General features: G+C 40.4%; 1 protein-coding gene across 6 annotated transcripts in view; it reads right to left on the minus strand.

Annotated features, from left to right (window-relative positions):
- Positions 1-21983, minus strand: part of Tmcc1 (transmembrane and coiled-coil domain family 1) — a 168668-nt gene that overhangs the window by 113204 nt on the left and 33481 nt on the right. For 4 of the 6 annotated variants that reach the window (XM_071605934.1, XM_071605932.1, XM_071605933.1 and 1 more), the window contains 2 exons: positions 13823-13878; positions 9737-10427 (listed from right to left, as the gene is read on the minus strand). In XM_071605934.1, the coding sequence (XP_071462035.1) occupies positions 9737-10300 (564 nt within the window). In that variant the 5' untranslated portion in view covers positions 10301-10427; positions 13823-13878. The remainder of the gene's footprint in view (positions 1-9736; positions 10428-13822; positions 13879-21983) is intronic. The other 2 variants (XM_071605937.1, XM_071605936.1) reach the window with 1 other exon arrangement.

The following is a 21983-nucleotide window of genomic DNA, read 5'->3' on the forward strand; positions in this document are numbered from 1 at the left end:
CTTTCTAAGAAGAAAGTGCCAGTTCTTCAGAACACTATTTTTTTGAAAAATCTGTATGAACTTTTTAAAGATCAGGAAACCATCAGCTCTCAAAGTATAATGGGGAAGCAATATTTACTATTATTATCCTAAAAGAAATAAAGGCTAAGAATAATTCTTCCTTTGAGGCTCCTAGAGACTGTCATCCACACTGTGACTTTGTGAGAGGCTGCAGTTTCTATTGAGTTGGGGAAGAGCAAAGGATGATGGGAGGGAGAGGAAAGGGCAGAGAGAGAGAAGAAAGAAAAAGAGGGGGGAGGAAGGAGGTGAAGGAGAGAAAAAGGAGAAAAAAGAACCTTCCTTGATTTTTAGAGATCATAAATTAATAAAGACAAATTTTTGATGGTAAAAAAGGAGCAGTAATTAAAAAGCAAAAGCACCTGATTGGCTTCTTAAAAAGAGGCACATAGTTCTTTAGAGTCATGGCTCAGCTCAGCTTCTGTTACCCTTGCACCCAGATCTGGCCAACGCAATCTGTGTCAGACACCACAGTCTCTTACCCTAAGAGATGTTTTAAGCTGTTTTTAAGTCGGCCTTCCCCTTGAGCTGTCTACACCAGGCATTGCAGCTGGCTGCTGGATTATTCTTGGTAAGACCCACAGAATCCAGTGCAAACTTCTGACCAACTGTGTGAACACAACATATCCCCTCATTCCAACCTCATTTCAGTTTCTTATGGTAATACTTCACAGTATATCTGTCTGCAGTGAGGATTCACTCTTATGTCCCCACCACTTAGAAATGCCTGGATCAACAGATATTTGTTAAGTTGAAGACGATATATCACAAGCACTAGGAATTATTAGCCTGCCAAACGGACTATCCAGGAGAGATGCACTGCAAAGAGAATTCATACCTACAGCAGCAACTTGGCAAGACTCTGTCTCAAAAAAAGGGGTTGGTGGTGGCTGGGGATGTGGATCTTTGGGAAAGCAACCCTGGGTCCGATCCCCAATACCAAAAAAAAAAAAAAAAAAAAAAAAGACCCAGCTTAAGATGCTAGATGTGTCTAACAGAATCGGGAGCAGAATGGGCTGTCTGGGAGACCTAAGAGACCACACAGCCCCTTGAGGAGAACATCACACAACTGAGTTTATGGAACAATTCCTCCCCACCTAAGATTTTGTGGCAATAAAAGACTCCAAAGGAAAAGTGGAACTTCCTTAGGAGGTGCTCCCTCCCTCTTATCTAACTTCCAGATGGTCAGCAACATGGCGGGGGGGTGGGGGGGGTGGAGGCAGAATAAAACATATTCACTGCTACCAACAACCACATTACCCACTAGTAACAGTGTGAGCCAAGGCAAACCAACCAACCACCACTCACTTGCTACTTATAAGCACTGTTTGGAAGTAAGACAATGGTGACTTCCAGCAATTGCATCATGATCATTCCGGGAAAGCAATGGGAAATTTACCTTTTTATCTAAATTTCTACTGTAAGAGTTCATTATCAGGCCTCAAACCTGCTTCAGTTCATGAAGACCAACTTTTTTCTTTTGATTTAGGAAAATTAGTTGGCAGGCTACCAATTCTTTGGCAAACTAGTTCCTTTTGTAACCACCAACACTTTCTAACTCCAGCTTATACTCCCCACACTTAAGTGTATGAGAAACACTAGCCGTGAGATGGCAGAACCAGCAAACAACTAGGCTCAGCCATGGTCTCAGGCAAGCTGAACATTTTCCCTAAGACTTGATCATTTGTTTAAAAAAAAAAAAATACTGCAATGATATGGAAAAAAGAGTCTCAATTACTGAATGATTCATCAAAATTCAGTATTTCCAAGACTGGTTTCTTGGTGACTTAAGGCAAGAAGATAACAGAGGGATGGTTCTTACCTTCATTATCCTTTCTTAATTCTCCAACATATACTATGGTTCATGTGAGACCTTAATAATGGGCTTTCTCGAGAATAAAATAATGGCATTTGCAGGTAAATGGATAGAATTGGAGAATATCATGCTAAGCAAAGTAAGCCAATCCCAAAAAAAACAAAGGTCGAATGGTTTCTTTGATATGAGGATGCAGACTCATAATGGTGATTGGGGGACAGGGGACATGGGAGGAATGGAGGAACTTTAGACAGGGCAAAGGGGAGGAGGTGTGGGCTAGATACGTGTATTACTGCACACATGGGACAACTCTGCATCACGTACAAAGTTGTGCTCCACTTGTGTAACAATGAACAGAAATGCATTCTGCTGTCATGTGTAACTAATTAGAACAAATAAAAACAATGGGCTTTCTTTTCCACCCCAGCTCAATCTCAAAATGCAGAAAGAGCTCCATGAAGACTGGTCATTGAACTGACCACCTCACTAAATAAAAACGTTGCTTTATTAGACATTGTAAATTACTTGTTCATTATTATTTCATTTAAACATACTAAAGTACAGAATCTTATTGCCCATATCTTAATAAACTATTAAATATAACCAGGGAATCATTACACTATTTTATTTTATTGCTACCCATCTGAAAAAGATGAGTGTTCAAAAATAATAACATTAGAAACCAAAAAAGGGGTAGTGATAAAAATCACTCTGCCAGTGCCCTTAGATTTCTGCCTTTGTTCAAACAAGCTGATCTAGTAACTAATTTTTGAAAAAAAGGAAAAACTTTATTTTTCCCTTTTCTTGTCCCCTGTTTGACAGAATTGATACTTTCCACTTTCTGACATATCCATTAGGGTAAAGAAGCAAGAATGGGGATGTGGAGGAGCCCAGGGACGTGGTCCGGGCATTACTCATAATAGCTGTGTGACCTCTGGCAGGTTTTCACACTCCGTAAAGTGAGGAGTCCAATTAGGGTTCAAAGACGCAACAGTATATGGCTCTTAGCTCATCACTTGGCAACAGCCAGTGACCTATTGACTAAAAGTCAGAAGTGTTGCAAGGGACTCATTTTGCAACCCAAGGTTGTTAAATTCTGGGTTTCCACATTATTACAATTTTGAAATCTGCGCTATGGCTTCTAATCCCAGTAAGAATTTTGGGGGGAAGGGTGGGGGCGGGGCAGTGCTGGGGACTGAACGCAGCAACATTTTACCACTGAACTAGATCCCCAGTTCTTTTTATTTTGAGACAGATCTTGCTAAATTACTAAAGCTAGCCTCCAACCTGCCACCCTGCCTTTGCCTTCCAAATCGCTAGGATTACCAGTAAGATGTTACTATGATACAATAAGATGTATTTGATCAGTTCTTAAATATTTGATTTGATCTTTAGTTGGAGATGTGAATATTTTTGTACTACATCTACACCAAATAAGCCCTTGCTTTTCTTTTAAGTTTTTTTCACAATACCTTTATTTTATTTATTTACTTTTTTGTGGTGCGGAGGATCGAACCCAGTGCCTTATACATGCTAGGCGAGCGCTCTACCACTAAGCCACAACCCCAGCCCCCTTTGCTAATTTTTATTACAAAAAGATCTTCCATCAGATTTTTAAAATTAAACATCTACTTATTGTAAAATGATTCTGTTGAGCACAGTGGAGCACACCTATAATCCCAGCAATTCAGAAGGCTGAGGCAGGAGAATGGGAAGTTCAAGAACAGTCTCAGAAACTTAGCAAGACCCTGTCATAAAATAAAAAATAAAAAAGAACAGGGGATGTAGTTCAGTGGTAAAGTACCCCTGGGTTCTATCCTCAGTACCAAAAAAATATATCAATAAAATGATTCTACCTAGGATTCTACTTAAATGTTTTCAAAGTTTATTTATAAATGAGAGACACAAATTAATGAATAATGTGTATAAAGTGTGACCCTGAAATATCAAAGTTCAAAAGTAAAATCTACTCTGCTTATATGACCAAGAGGATCAGGTCATGATGATGTAATATCAAAACAAGTCATTAATCAACTTTAAACAAATATTTAACTAAGTTCAATTTTGTGTTAACTTGCCAAAGTTGCCTATCTTTCTTGAGATAAAATGCTGTACTGTCATTTCAGAAGAAAAACCAATCTGTTCCAGCAATACCTTATATAACATGATATGATCTTGATCTGTCCCTTTGTCTGAGTCTATGAAGGAGGACCTTGCATCTGTGTTTTGGACATTGGGTGCCGAAACTCTCCTCCTGACTCTTAAGATTCAAAGATACTAATAAAGTACCCAACTCCCTGGGGTACAGATGGGGAGGCAGAAAGTGGGTCGCCTGCTATTTTCCTTTATGGGTCTGATTACCCTAAAGCCTGTGCCTATTCTGTAGGACAAAGGAAAGTAGGTTAGATTTCATTTAAAAAAGTGAACTCTACTTTTTATTATGTTAAGTCTTCAACATAAACTCTGCTGCTTCTGAACAGAAGGAATGCAACTCAAATTTGAAAACAAAATATTTTAAAAAACATCCCTGTTAAACTTTATATAACAAATTTATCAAGGTCAAGAATACCATATCTGTATCTTCACTTCCACTCATTAAACCACCATATTTAACCTTGAAATAGAACATTAAGGATAATCAAAAAATTGTGGGGGTGGGCGGGATATAGCCATATACTTCTGGCTCCAAGGGTCAATAAACCTATGTAAGTCACCTGCTATGACAATCAAGCTTTGGAAAGAACAATTAAAAAGCTAAAATATTTTCATTTCTAACTCAAGGCCACTTTTCCAGTCCCATGTTATTATCAACTGCCTGTAAGAGATTCCCTCAACAGTGTTGGTAACTCCACTGACACTAAATTAGTAAAAAAGAGAGCTCTCTATTGGGTTTCATCAACACAATTTTTTTACTATTTCGTGGAAAACCAACACTATTTTTTTTATTGGTTCTCCCAAGCAAATCTTGGGATTAAAATTTTTTGTTTGTTTTTAACCTTTGATTTCTTTGTTCTAACATCAAATCCTATGTGCTTTTCTATTATCTATTCTATTTCCACAGTAACCAATTCGATATTTACAAGAACACCTGCTAACCTTATCTTAGTCACTTAGCCTTTATCCTAATGACCTCCTATATAGGTTACTTCTCAAAAATACTAGCCACAATTAATGTCCAGTCAGGACGGTCACCCCTCACTTCCACCTACCAGTGCTTGGCCTAGGGCACCATCTGGTGGTCAGCAACAGGAATTATCTTTTTTCTTGACACCTTATCCTCTTGGAAGTAAGTACAGCTAGCTTTATGATTTTGCTCATAGCTCAACTAATTCAATCACAGAAATTTCTTTATTTGAACACACACAGTCCCGTCCTCTTTATACTCCAGTTACTAGCCACACACTACAAAAAAATTCTTTTTCTTTGTCCATATTTTAAGTTATCCAAAACAAGTCCCTAATTGTAGCCTATTAAAGATAAATTTGCCTATGAAGAGGAAAATAATGTAGTGAGCTCTAAAGTGATGTCTTTTTTTAAAAAGTCACTTCTAACCTTCCCTTTAGAAGATCAAGTTTGCATCTACTGTCTCATTTTTCCCTCTAAACCTTTTCTATCTCAAAATTTATGACAAAAAAATTGCATTCATTCTTACTATTTTATAAAACAAGAGGTATTTTTTAATAGTGCCTTCCTGTAATCCAAGTACCTTGGGAGGCTGAGGCAAGAGGATCAAAAGTTCAAGGCCAGCCTCAGCTATTTAGTAAGGCCCTGTCTTAAAAGGGGGAGGTGGGGGGGGGAGGCAGTTGGGAATGTAGCTAAGTGGTACAGTGCCCTTGGACTCATCATCGCCAGTACCCCTCCCCACAAAAAGGAGCCATTTAAATAGCATCAACTTATACTGTTTACTATGTAGTTACTATTGCAATAGTGGCATAGTTACAATATTTCAACTAGGTTTTGGAGGAATGCACCTTTTGGACTAAACTGGAAATCTACAAACCATTTCTAACACTGAAATTCAGAGTGACTTCTCCCACAGAAATGAACAACTGAGTATATGTTTTATAAGTTGACAGATTCTATGCTACATGACAATTACTTCTCAGTAAAGTTTTCTGGTACCTTAGATGGGTTTTTCCCATTTTATTCTGTCTTCAACATAGTAAATTTCCATCTTAAGCAGTTATTTTTTAAAAATTTGATGTGTGTGTGTGTGTGTGTGTCAGAGAGAGAGAGAGAGAGAGAGAGAGAGAGAGAGAGAGAGAGAGAGAGAGAGAGAGAGAGAATGAACCCAGGGGCAATTCTACCTCTGAGCTACATCCCCAGCCTTTTTTTTTTTTTTTTTTAAAGAGAGAGAGAGAGAGAGTTTTTTAATATTTATTTTTTAGTTTTCAGCGGATACAACATCTTTGTATATGGTGCTGAGGTTTGAACCCGGGCCGCACGCGTGCCAGGCGAGCATGCTACCGCTTGAGCCACATCCCCAGCCCCAGCCTATTTCATTTTTGAAACAAGGTCTCTTTAAGAGGCTGAAGCTGGTCTTGAACTTGAGATCCTCATGCCTCAGTCTCCCAAGTCACCAGGATTACAGAAGTGCGCCTCTGTGCCCAGCTAATATATTTTTTAACATGTAATCCCTCTGCCTTAAAAAAACTCAGTATTTCCTATTTTCAGTCAAATCATCAAAATTTAGTTCCACACTCATATTCCTAAATAAAAAACCTCTTCCCTAAACTGAAATTTGAAAAATAAGCTATATATAATTATATATTTTCCTAACTTATCTCTTATTGTTTCCCCTAAGTGTCTGGCTAACCCTTGTCAACTCGTTAGACCCCAGGGTTCTCTATGTGGGGGAGACACACAACTAATTGCCATGTATGGTTCTAGCTCTCTAGAGACTCACAACTGGGGTGTTGTGTTGTTGTTTGCGTCTCAACTATTTTTGAAGCCTAATTATTTGCTTATATTGTGTCATTATATAATGGGAAAGATCTGTACTGACTGGAAAGATCTGTACTGAAGATCTGTCATCTGACATGCTGCCCAGTGTACTTTTTCTACACAGCCCTAGACTGAGCTCTTCTTGGGCCTTCTACCATCTTAATTTCAATAACATCTGATACATACTGTTCTCTACTGAAGCTTTTTAGTTGCTGAGAATGGACTAAAAGTATGTTGCAGGCACTGGTTAACTCAGTTCTCCAGGTGGGCTCGCACAGCCCTGGACCATCAGTTCACCCTGCTTACTGCTGTCTGGATTTTAACTTTCTGTGCATGCCATGAAAAAAAATGGGAAATACAGCAAGTTTAATTTATAGTATTTTCAGATGAGAAACAACATTAAATATTATTTACTGAAATGACCTCATCTTGAAACTAAAGGAAATGAAACCTGGAGAGTTTAATTTCCTTAAGGTCACATGGATACTTAATTACAGAAGTAACTGGAATCTAAAACCACAAGCCCCTGACTTCTGAGCTTGGTCACATTATATCACGCTGCTTCTCAAACTGCCACTTTATGTAATTCCTGCCTCCTTAACAAGATGGTGAGGTCTCTGTACAGAAATCTCTCATCCCCAAATTGCTAATCTCCAAAGTACAAATACTGAAGAGACAGTTATTGGTAGAATAAAGTCTTTGTTATAAAGAAATTTAATGAAACTGACAGGGCAGAAATCTGTGTGAACAGTATAAATATTTGTGTGTTATCATGCATGTACTTGTAGAGACTGAAAAAAGGAACAAATTACCCTGAGAGGAAGGGTGACAACTTAACATGATGACAGCTACAGATAGATAAGCATATGAAGTGAAAAGTCTTAATGCTCAAACCGCAAGAGAGGTTTAAATACTATTTACAGATCAAATTCTTATTAGTAAGAACTGTCCCAAGCAGTGCTCCTTACTCATCTGGCACACACATGACTTTTGGGTCTTTGTTCGCCTGTTTTCAGTACTGTGCATTTTTTATTTTGAGACAGAGTCTTGCTAAGTTGCTTAGGGCCTCGCTAAATTGCTGAGGTTGGGCCTCGAACTTGCAATTCTCCTGCCTCAGCCTCCTGAGCTGCTGAGATTACAGGCATGTGCCAGTGCATGTGGCCTGACTTATGATCTTGAAGTGCACTATCATCCTCTCATTTTAGTGCTGAGAAAAAAACAATTTCAATACCATTTCTTTATAGTGCAGGCCTCTGGGAGATGCTCATGTGCCCTTCCTTCTGCCTGGCATGCTCTTTCCCCAGACACCTGAGTGGCTTGGTCTGCTCCCTCACATCCTTCGGGTCTCGGTCATGGGTGGCACTCTCAGTGACATTCAACCTGACCATTCTCCTTTACAGTTCTCCTCTTTCTTTACAACTCTCATACTCTGTATTTCACTTACATGTTTTATTAATCTTCCCCTTCTACACAGTAAACTCCATAAAAGGCAAAGATTTTTATCTGTTTTACTCCTTCACATGTTGAGTACCTAACACAGGAGCCAGCAAGCATGGCCCATAAGACCAGGTAACATCCACCGGTAAGCCAGGCAGGCTCATTCACACACCCGACAGCACACAGCCGGGCTGCTGCACAGAGAGCACACGGCCTGCAGAGTTGAAAACATTTACTATTCAAAGGAAGGTCTGCAGGTCTCTGACCTCAAACAATCCTAGGCCAAACAATAAGTACTTATGGATTGAACATATGAACAAATGACACTGGGGATAAACCTTTTGATCCCGCTGTGTTTTATTAAAAAAAAAAAAATTAACAAAAGAGCATGTAAAATTCAGAATCACCATGCATGTTTCAGTATGATCAACCTGGCTTCCACTCTTAGTCGTATACTGCTCATCAATTGACTTTAGGGAAACCCTATTCAGGAACTTCAAAAATCTGTCACCCTATGATTTCTTCTGCTGTGATCTCTCTACCTGCCTTTTGGGAGGGTGGGGGAGCGCTGGGGACTAAACCCAGGACCTTGCACATGCTGGAAAGCACTCGATCACTGTGCTACATCCACAGTCCCAACTGCTCTAAAACTCTGGTTTCAGTCACGCCATCTCTTGCCAAGACTATTGCAGACCCCTTACTGCTCTCCTGGCTCCCACCCTGACCTGCTGCAGTCTGTCCACACCGAAACCAGACAGATGCCTTTAGAAATATGAGTCAGACCACACCCTCTCATGCTCAGAGTCCTCAATGGCGCCGCATCTCACTGGGCATACAAAGGCCTCACTAACCCTACAAAGCCCTACCTGTGACCCCCCTGGCCTCCTCTCTTATGACTGCACATCCACACACTCGGCTTTCCCACACCAGCCTCCTCACTATTCCTTGACAACTCAAGCAGTCCCGCCCCCGGACTGCTTCACCTGCCTGGAGCGCTAGTACCCGGTGGCCACATCTCTGCAGGCCTTCCCTCAAGTGTCCTCTTCTCAGTGAGGCCCACACTCCTCATCTCTTCTCCTGTTCTATTTCTTCCCCACAGTGCTGATCACAGTATCCACCTCCTCTCCCTGGGGCGCTGTCTCCCCCAATACAAAGCAAGCCGCAGGGCAGAAACCTTTGTTGTGTCTCCTGATGTCCCCTAACTACCTGGACCATCACCTTGTACACAGCAGGTATTAACAAGTACTAGTGAATGACTGATGAAAGCTTACCCCATTTCAAAAACCCATCCATGCGCAGTTTCCAATTAGACATCCTGTCTTGCTGCCCTACGTCTATTTCCATAACCCAAAGTCAAGCACAGTGAGGCACCAGGAGGTGGCTTTCCACACAATGGATACGCCAGAAAATCAACCCAACACCTGTCTTAAGGCTGTGCACACACACACAAGGCTACAAGAAAAAGGAAATCTGAAGACTTACCCGCTCCAAGGATGCCTCGTCTCCTGGGAGACACGCCGCAGCCGCACAAGCGATCTCCATCATGGCGGAGCTGGTGGGAGCATCGGTCGTGGAGGAAGACCTGGGTCGGCCTGCCTGCAGAACAGCGGTCATCTCCTGGCCAGACTTCCTGTTGATCTGCGGACTTCCTTTTGGGGCCTCTGGCTTGCCCCGCCTACTATGCAAGCTCGTTCCTCTCTTCATCTTGGGTGGCACTCGGATCTGCTGCAGAACCCGATTCAGAGCTGTGGGGTGGGTGGGGACACCATCAATCTCAGCACATGCGTTCTGGCTCTCCAGATCCACCTCGGGTTCTGGATCAGTCTGAATCTGCTGCACATCATGTGGAGACACTGATGACCTCCTGCGCTGGTGCTGGAAGAGATGCTTCAAGCCTTGGCCAATCACATTAATGTTCTCCAAAGCATTGTGGGTCATTTTAGATAACTTTTGTTCAGATTCTGTCTGCTTTCTGGCCTCTGCATCTTGGGATTTGCCTCCAGGATCAGGGTCCTCATATAACTGTTCACTGCCCGAAGGCTCCATCAGTAGACTTAATAAGCTTATTTGCAAACTCAAAAAATTTTAAACACACCAAGACTGTCAGATTAGGTAGGCATTTGCTTCAACAGCGACTATGCATGCAGCTGTGAGACGGAGGCTTCATGCCTATCTAATGTTAAGAAAAAAAAAAAAAAGAAAGAAAGAAAGAAAAAGAAAAGAGCCTTATATCATAAGTTCATGCAGAAACTCCAGTGTTAAAGAGAAACATGCCATTAACCAAACAAATAGGCACTATCATCAAGCAATCTTTAATCAAAAGATTAAAAGATAGTTTTCTAGATAGTGAATAATGACTATTTTCTAGAAAGGGGGGGGAAAGCCCAGAACAAATACACAGGAAATGAAAACAGCAACATTTTTAAAAAATGTTTCAATATGTGAAGAATCCCACAGCAGATTCACCATCTTGGAATGGACACAGTAGTAGCTGACAGAACAGTGGCTGCTTAGGAGATTAAGACAAAAGCTGTCCAAAGCTTATTCTGGATGCAACAATTTAATTCCTGTCATTCAAAACTACAGTTAATTATCCACATGCTGAAACTCAGTAAATTCAAAGAATAATAGTGAGAAGTGAATATCCAAGTCTAAGATCCGTGGATTGCAATGGAATACAGGAATCTGTTGTTACCATTCATTCATCAAGCTTACTGGTAATCAGAGGTGACAGGCTTGCTCTTTTGAGAGGACAACAGGAATAAAAATCTTATAGGCTGAAGTCTCTGCTGAAGCACAAATGACCTTTCTGGCACCGTGTGGACAAACAGGCCAGACAGAAACAGTCTTCAGAGAGACTAGAGCTTTGCCCAGTAGCAGCTTTCAAGAAAGGAGACACAAAGACAATCCCCTTCTCAACAGTACCATGCCTGACAGAGGCGTCCTGTGTATCTACACAAATTCAAAGGCAAAGACGTCACACAGTAACTGGGCGTGATGGAAGGACAGAAAAGGAGAGGTCAAACAGCAACCATACACCAGTGTTAGATGCAGAAAGTTAAAAGGAAGCAGAAACCAAGAGAGGTCAAGTCAGCATCATTGCCATGGTTACTGAGATCACATGCTGAAGGGGATTGGGGGGAGGGATGAGATTTCTCCTTAGTAGAAAGTGTTTATTTTTTTTATTGAGTTTGTAAAAATATACAATTGCATAAACTCACAGAAGCTGCTGGTGAGGCCAAAACATGATACAGGAAGTTCTTTATACCCAGATTTTCTCTCAACCTTTGGTTTAGAAGTCTTTTAAGCTGTCTACATTCCCAGGTACTAAGTCATACCAATGAAGCAGTGTGTGGATCACATTTTGGGGACATGCAGTCACCTTTTCCCCAAGTGGCTCTCTAGGAGCTGTAAATTAGCTGGATGTCAGGGTTTGCTGCGAATGAATTCAAACTCTCTAGAGGTTTCTTCCTAGTGACTACTCAAAAAGACCTTCTTGGCCTATTGCATGGACACTGTCACGGGGACTCCACTGTCCCTGTTCATTCATGCCCATTTCCTCATCCTGACTTTTTACCTCTCAGGAGCACAAACAGGGCGACAGCGTTAAAGACACTGGTCTCTCACCTGTACCTTCCTGCTTTCTAAATACCATAAAATTCTTTGCGTCTTAAAAAAAAAAAAAGCAAATGCAGAACAGCAATAATAGGAAATTTCACTGCCTTTCGCTCAAATTCTTTGAGGTGCCACTGAAATCTTGCCATCCTCCTGTGGCCTCTGATCCTTTCCCTGATTGCCTATTTGCCTTTTCTCTGTCCCTTTGGGACAGCCCAGAAAAAAACCCCTTAACTCTTAATTAGATTAATGAATGTCCTGGGCTCTGGTGCAGTTTTTTGGGTGGGCTCCTTCTGGGCAAAAGTTTTGCCCATAATGTATGTATTTAATTATCTTCCCCTTCCTTGGGAGTTTGTCTGGCAGACTAATAGTTATTGAATTATTTGTAATCTCCTGAGAGGAAAAGGCTGTGGAGCCAAGATAATCCAGTAACAGTGGACACCAACTAATCTCTGCACAGTTGCCACCTAGACTCTGAAAACATGGCAGGACGTCAGAGCTGCAGGCTGACAGTGAAGAGGTGGCCTAGTTTTCCCTTATTTGTGCTGCATTAGCTAATATGACAACTCATTTTTTTGTTGTTACTGTTAAGTAAAATGTATAAAGTAAATTTATCCCCTGAGATTAAAGGAAACCACGAATAAAAGAATGTCAAGGTTAGCTGAAAAACTAAATGACCTATTTGTCTCATAAATATAGGTATTAGGAAATTATTATCCAACAAATCTTTCTTTGGGCAGTGTTATAAACTAATCAAGTGACCATCTGTTTCTCTCCTATTTAAAACACGGACAATATGGTACATTTTAAATGTCACTAATTTTGTCTGAGATTTCATCACTAGCATGTGTCTATTATTTATTTTCAAATAATCTGCAATGATGACTGATGACAAGGAAATATTAGCATTCTCTGGGAAAACCTGAAGTGGCGTCAATTTCTAAGCTGAGTCTTGCAGGGCTAAGGCTTCTAACCAAGGCTCTCTTCCCAGCTGCAAGGATTAGGTCGCAGAGTATGATGGATTTCAGGATTTCCGAAGGCTTGACTTATCTTAATGTTACTAACGTACCTTAGTGAGCTCTAAGCATTAAGTTACCAGATAAAAATTTGGAAAAACAACCTATAACTCTGATTATAAAATGTCATCTGGTACTTACACTTGTAGCTATAATCTGCATTACTGCTGTGCTATCAGCACCAACAAGAAACATGGCCACCGTTTTGAAGATTCCTTAAATTTTCTATACAAAAAGCCTTTAGGGACCCTTTCAATGTACGCCAGATATTAAGGAAAGTCAAATGTTATTAGCAGAACCACATGAGATAACAGTGTAATAATTATGGCTATAGAACTGCTGATATTGTAAGAATGCAAGCATGAAAGAAATTCAATAACCTCAAAGTTTTTTAGTGCTTCCCTATTTTCTTCTGAGTTTATAAAACTCCCCAATTATCTGTATTAGATCCCAGCTCAAGTTCAACTGTGCAAAGCCAACTGTAGTTTTAAAAAGAGGGAAACAGGAAATGTTGGCTCCTCCTTGATTCACGCAGACTTTCTAAAAAATGAAGTGCTTTTACGTAAACCACAGGAAGTGGAAAAGGGGGAAAGGAAACAAAGCAACTCGAGAGAAAGGGGTGAAGAGGAAGGAGTGAAAGTTGGGAAGGGACGAGGCAATGGCAGTTACCCTTGACCAGGCTCCTCAGATAGTTTTGTTAAACTCTCAGAATGTCCAACAATTAATCTTTCCACCACAGTTTTACTAAAAACATAACAAGCTGTTAGTTAACAGGAAACAAGTTACTCTGAGTCAATATAAGTGAAAAGGTTGTTACAAATGTTTTGGAGAGCACTCCACCAACCACCCCCCATTACACACCCAATGACCTTTGTCTTTTTATTCTAGTTTTCCTTTCCAAGTGAACTGCACTGACTAGAACAGACTCAATACTTGCCTTCATCACTCTTCCTCAAGCACTTCCAGGGTGTACAGGAATCCTGTCAGGAAAAGCTGAAAAACAAGCATTAAGAATTATATATTTTTCCATATTTTTTATTGGGGCATTATAGTTGGACATAATGGGGTTGGGATTTGTTTTTACATATTCATACATGCACACAGTAAAGCAGGAAGAATTACAAAGTGAGAAACTCAGAGGAGGAAACTCACCTATTACAGAAAAAAAATTAAAGAACATACAACAAAAATGTTAATGGTCCTTATCTTGCACTGGTAAAAAGAAGTAGGGTAATTTTTTGCTAGCGCTTCTAGGTGTTTTCTAATTTTTCAAAAATATAATCAAGAAAAAAAGATTTTTCAGGGGGCACAGTAGTGTATGCCTATAATCCCAGTGATTCAGGAGGCTGAGGCAGGAGGCTCATAAATTTGAGACCAGACACAGCAACTCAATTTGAGGCCCTTAGCAACTTAGCAAGACACTGTCTCCATACAAAAAATAAAAAGGGCTGGGGATGTGGCTTAGTAATAAAGTGCCACTGGTATCCCCCATCCCCCAAAAAAAGATTTTGGAAAAAAAGATTATTAATCTGTGAGCACTTAAAAAAGAAAAAGTGACCAATGTTGTAGTTTGCACTGAATATTTTTACACTATCATAACTGTACAAGAAATGGACATTCTACTAGTTCTAACCTTAAAGTAACATGCAATACAAAACAAGTATACGAAAACACAACTCAAGAGAGATTGTTTTCAAGCAACTTCTAACACTGTATCTGTAATTTTTATTCAAAGGCAATTTTTAAAACCTACATTTAAAAAAAAGAATATTAAAAACAAACAAAAAACCCTACGTGTACAAGTAAGAATCAAAAGGCACCAAAATTGAACTTTCTTGGCAAACTAGTTTCTAACAGCATAGTTCGGAGCTGAAGTGTGGGGAGGACGACGAGTATCATCAGAAGTCGGAAGATCAGTTAGGACTGGATGTGTCGGGGACAGCCTGAGGAAAGAGGAGGCTGTGACTGAGCTCTGGAGGCTGAGAGGACAGATGAAGCAGCAGCAGGATGTGGGCCAAGATGTCCAGCCAGAAAGTGAAACACACGGCATATCTGGGGCCAGTGGAGAGGCCACAGGACCTACTGGGGGTGCCCAGTTTATAGTAGAGGAAAGAAAATTCAATGGGTAAGGCTGAAAAGTTAAAGGAGGGCTTTAAATGTCGGAATAATTATCTGAGAGCCTGCATATGTCAGGCAAGAAAATGCACCAAGGTGACAAGCGCCTTACCTCCAGCCCTCACACACCCTGCCAGAGGAGGGTAAGGTCACTACCCCCAATTCACAGCTGAGAATCTTAAGGCCAAAAGAGGTCTAGTGATGAAAAACTTTACTTAACATCATAGACAATAAAGAGCTGCTATAAGATTTTGAGGCTATAAGGGTGTTTTAGGACTAATAATCCAATGGCACGGGAGAGATGCTAGAAGAGGGAAAGACCATAAACAGAGAAATTAGGTAAGGGAATTAATAACAACTTAGAAAAAGGTGATGAGGATGAGCTGAACCCAGAGATATGGCTGGGAGTGGGTGATTGGAAGGCAAACGGAGAGGAGTCAACGGGCAAAAGGTACAGAGGAGCCAATGGGAGCTCCTGCATCACCCTGATCCAAGTTTTTAAAAGATTAGATAAAACTGATCTTGTTATACACAATGATATTGTACTTATCAGATAGAGATTTACTTAGCAAAGCAACCATCCAGTTGGGCCTCCTGCGTCTGACTTCAACAGTAAAAACACCAGGCAGACTTCACTAGCTCAAAATCCCCCCCAACTGTTTTCTTCAGCAAACCTCCTGGGTTCCCCACGCCTGGTGAGGGCTTCTTCCCCCCACCCAGTCTTACAGACGGACCTAGTTCCTGAGACTTACAGGAGCTCAAAGGATCATGCCGGTGCGTTGCTTGTTTTAATATTTCTCCACCATTTCCCCCTCCTGGCCCAAGAGTTCACAACTATAAAATTTCATTTTTCTGTTCTCTCACCTCTCACAAGCCAGGATAAAATGGAAAAATTTTAATTACCTAAGAAAGCTTATCTATCTTCCCTTAGATTCCTCTGAAATCCCTTTTCCTAAAGTCCTTAGTAAACATCCTCTTATGACCAGTGTTTCTTATTCATGGTGTATTTTCATGCTGTCAAAATTTTTTTCTTTTCAAAGATGATTTATAAATCAATCCAATCCTTTTATACCTTCTTGTAGGTTTTTCTTTTTTTTATTTTTAAGTGTCAGAGGCTTTTTCCATCTGTCAGCACATGATTAGTTTACACTAAAAAATTATCCAGCTTATCCAGCTTATCCAGCTTGTCCCAACTCAGAGAGAAAGATACTGCTTCTGACATCGAGAGATATATAAAATGAAATTAATATATATTACCATAGTTTTTAAAAGTTAGTACATACTGAATATACGTGCTCAGACTATTTCATCCTGAAGGTGACCGATTATTATATTACCCCAGAGAGAGAACTACTACACTAATAGAAAGGAAAAACAGAATTTAAATACTCAAATTTTTCTCACATCCAAATAAATATTAGGAGAAAAAGCAAGATCATAGAACAAGTAAAATGCATAAAACATAACAATATGTCAGACAAATTCAAATATACCAATTAAATGCAACTGGTCCAAAAGACAAAAATTATACTAAATGAAAAGAACAAGGATAATGCTTAAAATATAACCAGAGAAAATAGCAAAGAGTACAAGTATAGGAAAAAAATCATACAAACTAAAAGAAAGCTGTTCTAGCTATAATACTCAAAGAGCAAGAGAGAGATAATTCACAGGATTCAAGGTATAATTCATCAGGAAAATATCGTTTCAAATTAGTTATGTATGTAATAACATCACTCCAATTATACAAAGCAACACTTAGAGATTTACAAAGACAAATTTAAAAACTCCATAGTCATGTGAAAGTTTTTTAACAATTCTCAGTAATTAATAGATCATGATCAATAAACTGGACCTAAATAGACATTAACATAAAACACAGCACCCAACAACTGTAGAATAAATGCACTTTGAAGCACAATGAGATCATTTACAAAAATTGACCATATGCTGAACCCTGGGGCGAGTCTCACAGATCTCTGAGAGGCTGAAAGGCTGGAGTGCGCTCTCTGGCCACAAGGTGGATCTCTAAGGCTCAGCCCGGGGGCAGGAGGCACATTTTTCTCTCTGTTTTCTTTTTTTCCTATTTTCTTCCGTCTTAACCTTTTCAGCAGGGAAGGGACAATAGCTGAGGCTGAAAAGACACCTAAGAGCTTCCTCTCTGACCAAAGGAAACAGTCCTAGGAGTATCCAGGCATCCATCCCATTGCAGTTAGGAAGAAGAACCAGAGACCTTGACAAACTGCTGCAGACTCAGGGCTGGCATCTGAGTCAGCCCTGGGGCTGCAATCGGGGAGAGTGCCCATCCTTTGTGGACTTTTCCTCCAGGAACCTAAAAAGGCTCTCTGAAGCAGGGGACAGGAGGGAGAAAGCCTCTCTCCAGCCCTGAGGAGCCTGGGGAAGGAAGAGCAGCCAATATCAGACCATTCCAGATGCACTTCCCCATCTCCTTCATCTCCCCCATCTCCCCGTGGAACAAAACGGTTAATCTGCAGGGAGAGATTAACCATGGCCAGCACCCTGCGCTGAGAGAATTCCACTAGAGGAAGAGGAAGGGGAAGGAGGCCCACACCTTATCTTCACCCACCTCCACTCTCTCCCTGAAGGTACACCCACCTCAGTGTGTGGGGAAGGCTGCAGAGACAGGCTGAGGACACCTAGTGAACTGCCATTAGGGGAAAAGAAAGCAGGTGAAGGGCACAGGGTCTTGTGAAGGCCACACCCCAAGACCTAGTGCTCCCACAAATCTGATGCTTGATCAGAAGTCACAGAGCTCCTGTCACCCTCACTACCAGGAACAATCTTGAACAATGGGAGACGGTGGGAGAGTGCAAGAGACCGACCCCCTCTGAGAAACAGCCTACCAGGAAAACTCAGACAAGGAACAAGGTATTACTAGGGAAATCTGAAGCCTCTGGTCTCCATGGCAACAACAAATGTCAACTCCAGTAACCATAGTGATAATAAACATCAAACACAGCAGAATCCCTGAATAGATCAACACAAATCCCCACCCTAAAGGACTAGGAGAAGGAAACACAGTCAAATGTATCAATTTTAAATGCCAACCTCAGTTTCTCCTGTTGCATACAAAACATACACCTTTCGACAAAAACATTATGAAGCCTTCTAAAGGCAGTAGTAAAAATACCCTGAAGAGACAAGGTAATCAGCAGAGCCAGAGTCACACATGACAAGTTCTGACGCCATCAGGAATTTAAAGCATGATGGATAATCAAAGACTCTAATGGAAAAGGCAGACAGCATGTGAGACCAGACGGGTAATTTCAAAGAGAAATGGAAATCATAAGAAAGAGTGGGGTGGAAACGCTAGAAATAAGAACACAGTAACAGATCACACATGCCTTCCATAGATAATTATATAGATACGGAAAGAGCAGACTTGAAACAACTGGAAAAAGATCCAGTGAACTTCAAAACAGTCTAGTAAAAATAATCCAAGCTGAGGACTCAAGGGGAAGACAAATTTTCCTACTTGGAGGACATCCAAAAGCTATGGGAAAATAAACACTGCTACATACACATTCTCAGAAGTTCAGGAGAGAACGGAACGAAAGAAATATCCAAATGGCCAAGAGTTTCACAAAATTAGTAACAAGACAGCAAACTCCAAATTTAGAAACTCTGAAAACACTAAACAGGATAAATACCCCCAAAACAAGACCAGACATCATGTTCAAGCCGTCAAAGGTAAAGAGAAAAATCCTAAAGGCAGCTAGAGAAGGGAAAATGTCTTACATACACAGGAACGGTGACAAAGCCCATAAAGTCCCCTCAGAAACTTGACAAGAGAGCGATGGACTAAGGACTTTCAAGTGCAGAAAGAAAACAACTGCCCACCCCATATTCCACACCCAGTGGAAATACCCCCTCAGGAGGAAGCAGAAATACAAACGCTTCCCCAACAGACGAGAACCAAGAACCTACTGTCAGCAAATCCTCCTCAGGCAGGGGCGGGGAGGCTAGAGCTGGGCTCCACCAAAGAAGAATCATTTTATGATCAATGTGATTCTGCAACCTGTACACTCAGATAAATGAGAAATTATACCCCATTTGATTCAAATGTATGATGTCAAGATCAATGTACTGTCATGTGTAACTAATAAAAAAAAAAAGGAAGAATCAATGGAAAGCATCATCTGTAATTTTTTAGATTTTGAAGTGCTCTAAATAACAGCTGCTGAAAGCAGGAGCAATGTACCCATGCGTTATGAAGCAGGAAAGGGATGTCCAACAACAAGGAGGCTAGAGAAGAGGAAAGAAATGGGAGCACTACAGCCACACTCCACATGTGAGAGGGTAAAACACTGTTGGAAGGTAAACTCAAAGTTTGTTTAAGAATATATCCTGTAAACCCTAAGACCATCAACCACTAAAAAACTTTTTTAAAAGGAAGGTCAATAATAAGGGAAAAGTAGATCGAATTTTTTAAAAGTTCAGTTTGCACCAGAAAATGTGAAGGAAAAAAGAAACGAGTGCAACACCAACAACAAGAATACAAGCAGGAGGTAGGTTTCCACCTACCTACATTAATAATCACTGTTAAGTGTGAGCAGACTAAACAAACCAGTGAAAAACCAGACTGTCAGGTTGGATAGAAAAGAAAGGCCAAGCTAAGTTCAAAAAGCCCACTAAATATAAAGATTTAGGTAGAAAAAAAAAAGGAGAAAAATATAGCACACAAACACTGTTCAAAAGAAAGCTGGTATAGCCAAACTAATTGCAAAGATGATTTCAGAAGAAGAAATGCAAAGAGTAAGAGGGGCATGACACAATGATGAAGGACTCACTTCTCCAAACAGATGGAACAGTCCTGCTCTAGTCTGGATCTTGACTGTCCCCCAAAAGTCATGTGTTAAAGGCTTGGTTCTCAGGTTATGATATTGGGGCTGGGGGGACACATGTGTGTGGAAACTTTATGAGGTGAAGCCTATGAGGAAATTTCAGGTTCCTGGGGGCATGCCCTCAAAAGGGACCTCTGGATCCCAGTCTCTTCCTCTTTTTCTTTTTCACAGCAGGACCTGAAGCTGAGTACCTGTGCTCTGCCCTGAGGTAGCCACCATGGTGTGCTATGTTGCCAAAGCTTCAAAGCAACAAGGCCAACTGATCAAGGACTGATTTCCAAAACTGTGAGCCAAAATAAGACTTTTCTCTTTATAAGCTGATTTACCTCAGGTATTTGTTATAGTACTGTGAAGCTGAGTTCCAAACACTATGAACCTGAAACCAAAGATTCAAACTACATGAGGCAAAAACTGGAAGGATCTTAGGCTGGGTTGTGGCTCAGTGGCAGAGCACCTGCCTAGCATGTGTGAGGCACTGGGTTCGATTCTCAGCACCGCATAAAAATAAATAAAATAAAGGTCCAGTGACAACTAAAAATATTTTTTAAAAAACTGGAAGGATCTGGTAAGACAAGTCCACAGTTCCAGGGGCAGACTTCCAAGGCTTGCCTCTCAGTAACTGATAAAACAAATAGGCAGAAAATCAGGAAGGAGCTAGCACTTGCTAGGCAAGCATCCCCCACTGGGCTACATCCCCAACCCTTAATTTCACACCTTGAAATACAGTTGAGACTCAGTGAAGATGGTGTTTTCCTTAAGACAGTGAACCTCATAAACTTAGTTTTGCCTGATCAACTTTTTTTTTTTTTTAAAAAAATGGGCTTCTAGATGGTAACAGTCAACAAATACAAAGGATTTGTGACACGAATGGATGAACAATATTTTATGCATATAGTGATGGGGACAGACAGACATGAGTGTTAGGAAAATGAGAGTGAAAAAAATCAGAAAGGATACAGGTGGCCTCAACAGTTGAGCACTATCACCCAACTTAACCTAGGTGACATTTGTAGGGCACGCCATGGAACAACAGTTGAATATACATTCTCTTCAAGTGCACATGGAATATTCACAAAGACATGCCAGATTTTGAGCAATAAAAATGACCCTTAAAATACAAAAAATAGATGTGATACAGAGTATATTCTTAGATCATAATGGAATTGAACCAAAACCAACAACAAAAGTTACTGGAGAAGCCCTCCCCACCAAATATTTGAATATTAAACAATATACTTCTATATAACCCATAGTTACAAGAGGAAGTCTAGGGCTGGGGCTGGGGCTCAGTGGTAGAGCGCTTGCCTCACACATATGAGGCCCTGGGTTCGATCCTCAGCACCACATAAAAATAAATAAAATAAAGGTATTGTGTCCATCTACAACTTAAAAAAAAAAAAAAAAGAGGAAGTCTAAAGAAAAGTTTTAAAATAGTTGCAAGTAAATGAAAACAGAACATACTAAATTTATACAATGCATCCAAAACAAGGATTAAAGGAGAATTTATAGTTTTAAACACATATATTAGCAAAGGAGACCTGAAATCAATAACCAAAGTGTCTACCTTAGGAAACTGGGGAGAAGAACAAATTAAACCTATATCAAACAGAAGGAAGGAAATAATAAAAATTAAAGCATAATGAATAAAACTGACAGCAGAAACAAAATGGGGACAATTTGATGAAAGCAAATTTTTGAAAAATAATAAACTTCTAGTCAGGCCAACCAAGAAATAGACAATACATAGATTATCAGTATCAAGAATCAAAGAGAGGAAACAGTAGCAAAGATACAACAAAAATCAAAAAGATAATAAGCCAAGTGCAGTGGCACACACCTGTAATACCAGTCACTGAGGAGACTGAGGCAGGAGGATCATGAATCCAAAGCCAGACTCAGTAATGTAACAAGGCCCTATCTCAAAAAATAAAACAGGCTTGAGATGTGGATTGGTGGATGAACACTCCTGGTTTCAGTCTCTGGTACCAAAGAGAGACAGACAGACAGAGACACAGACAGACACACAGACACAGACACACACACACATTCAGAGATACCGTAAATACCTCTCTGACCCTAAATAGTGAAATACACCAATTCTTTAAAAGATGACACAAA

This window comes from Marmota flaviventris, chromosome 20 (assembly GCF_047511675.1).
Source record: "Marmota flaviventris isolate mMarFla1 chromosome 20, mMarFla1.hap1, whole genome shotgun sequence".
NCBI classification, from domain to species: Eukaryota; Metazoa; Chordata; class Mammalia; order Rodentia; family Sciuridae; genus Marmota; species Marmota flaviventris.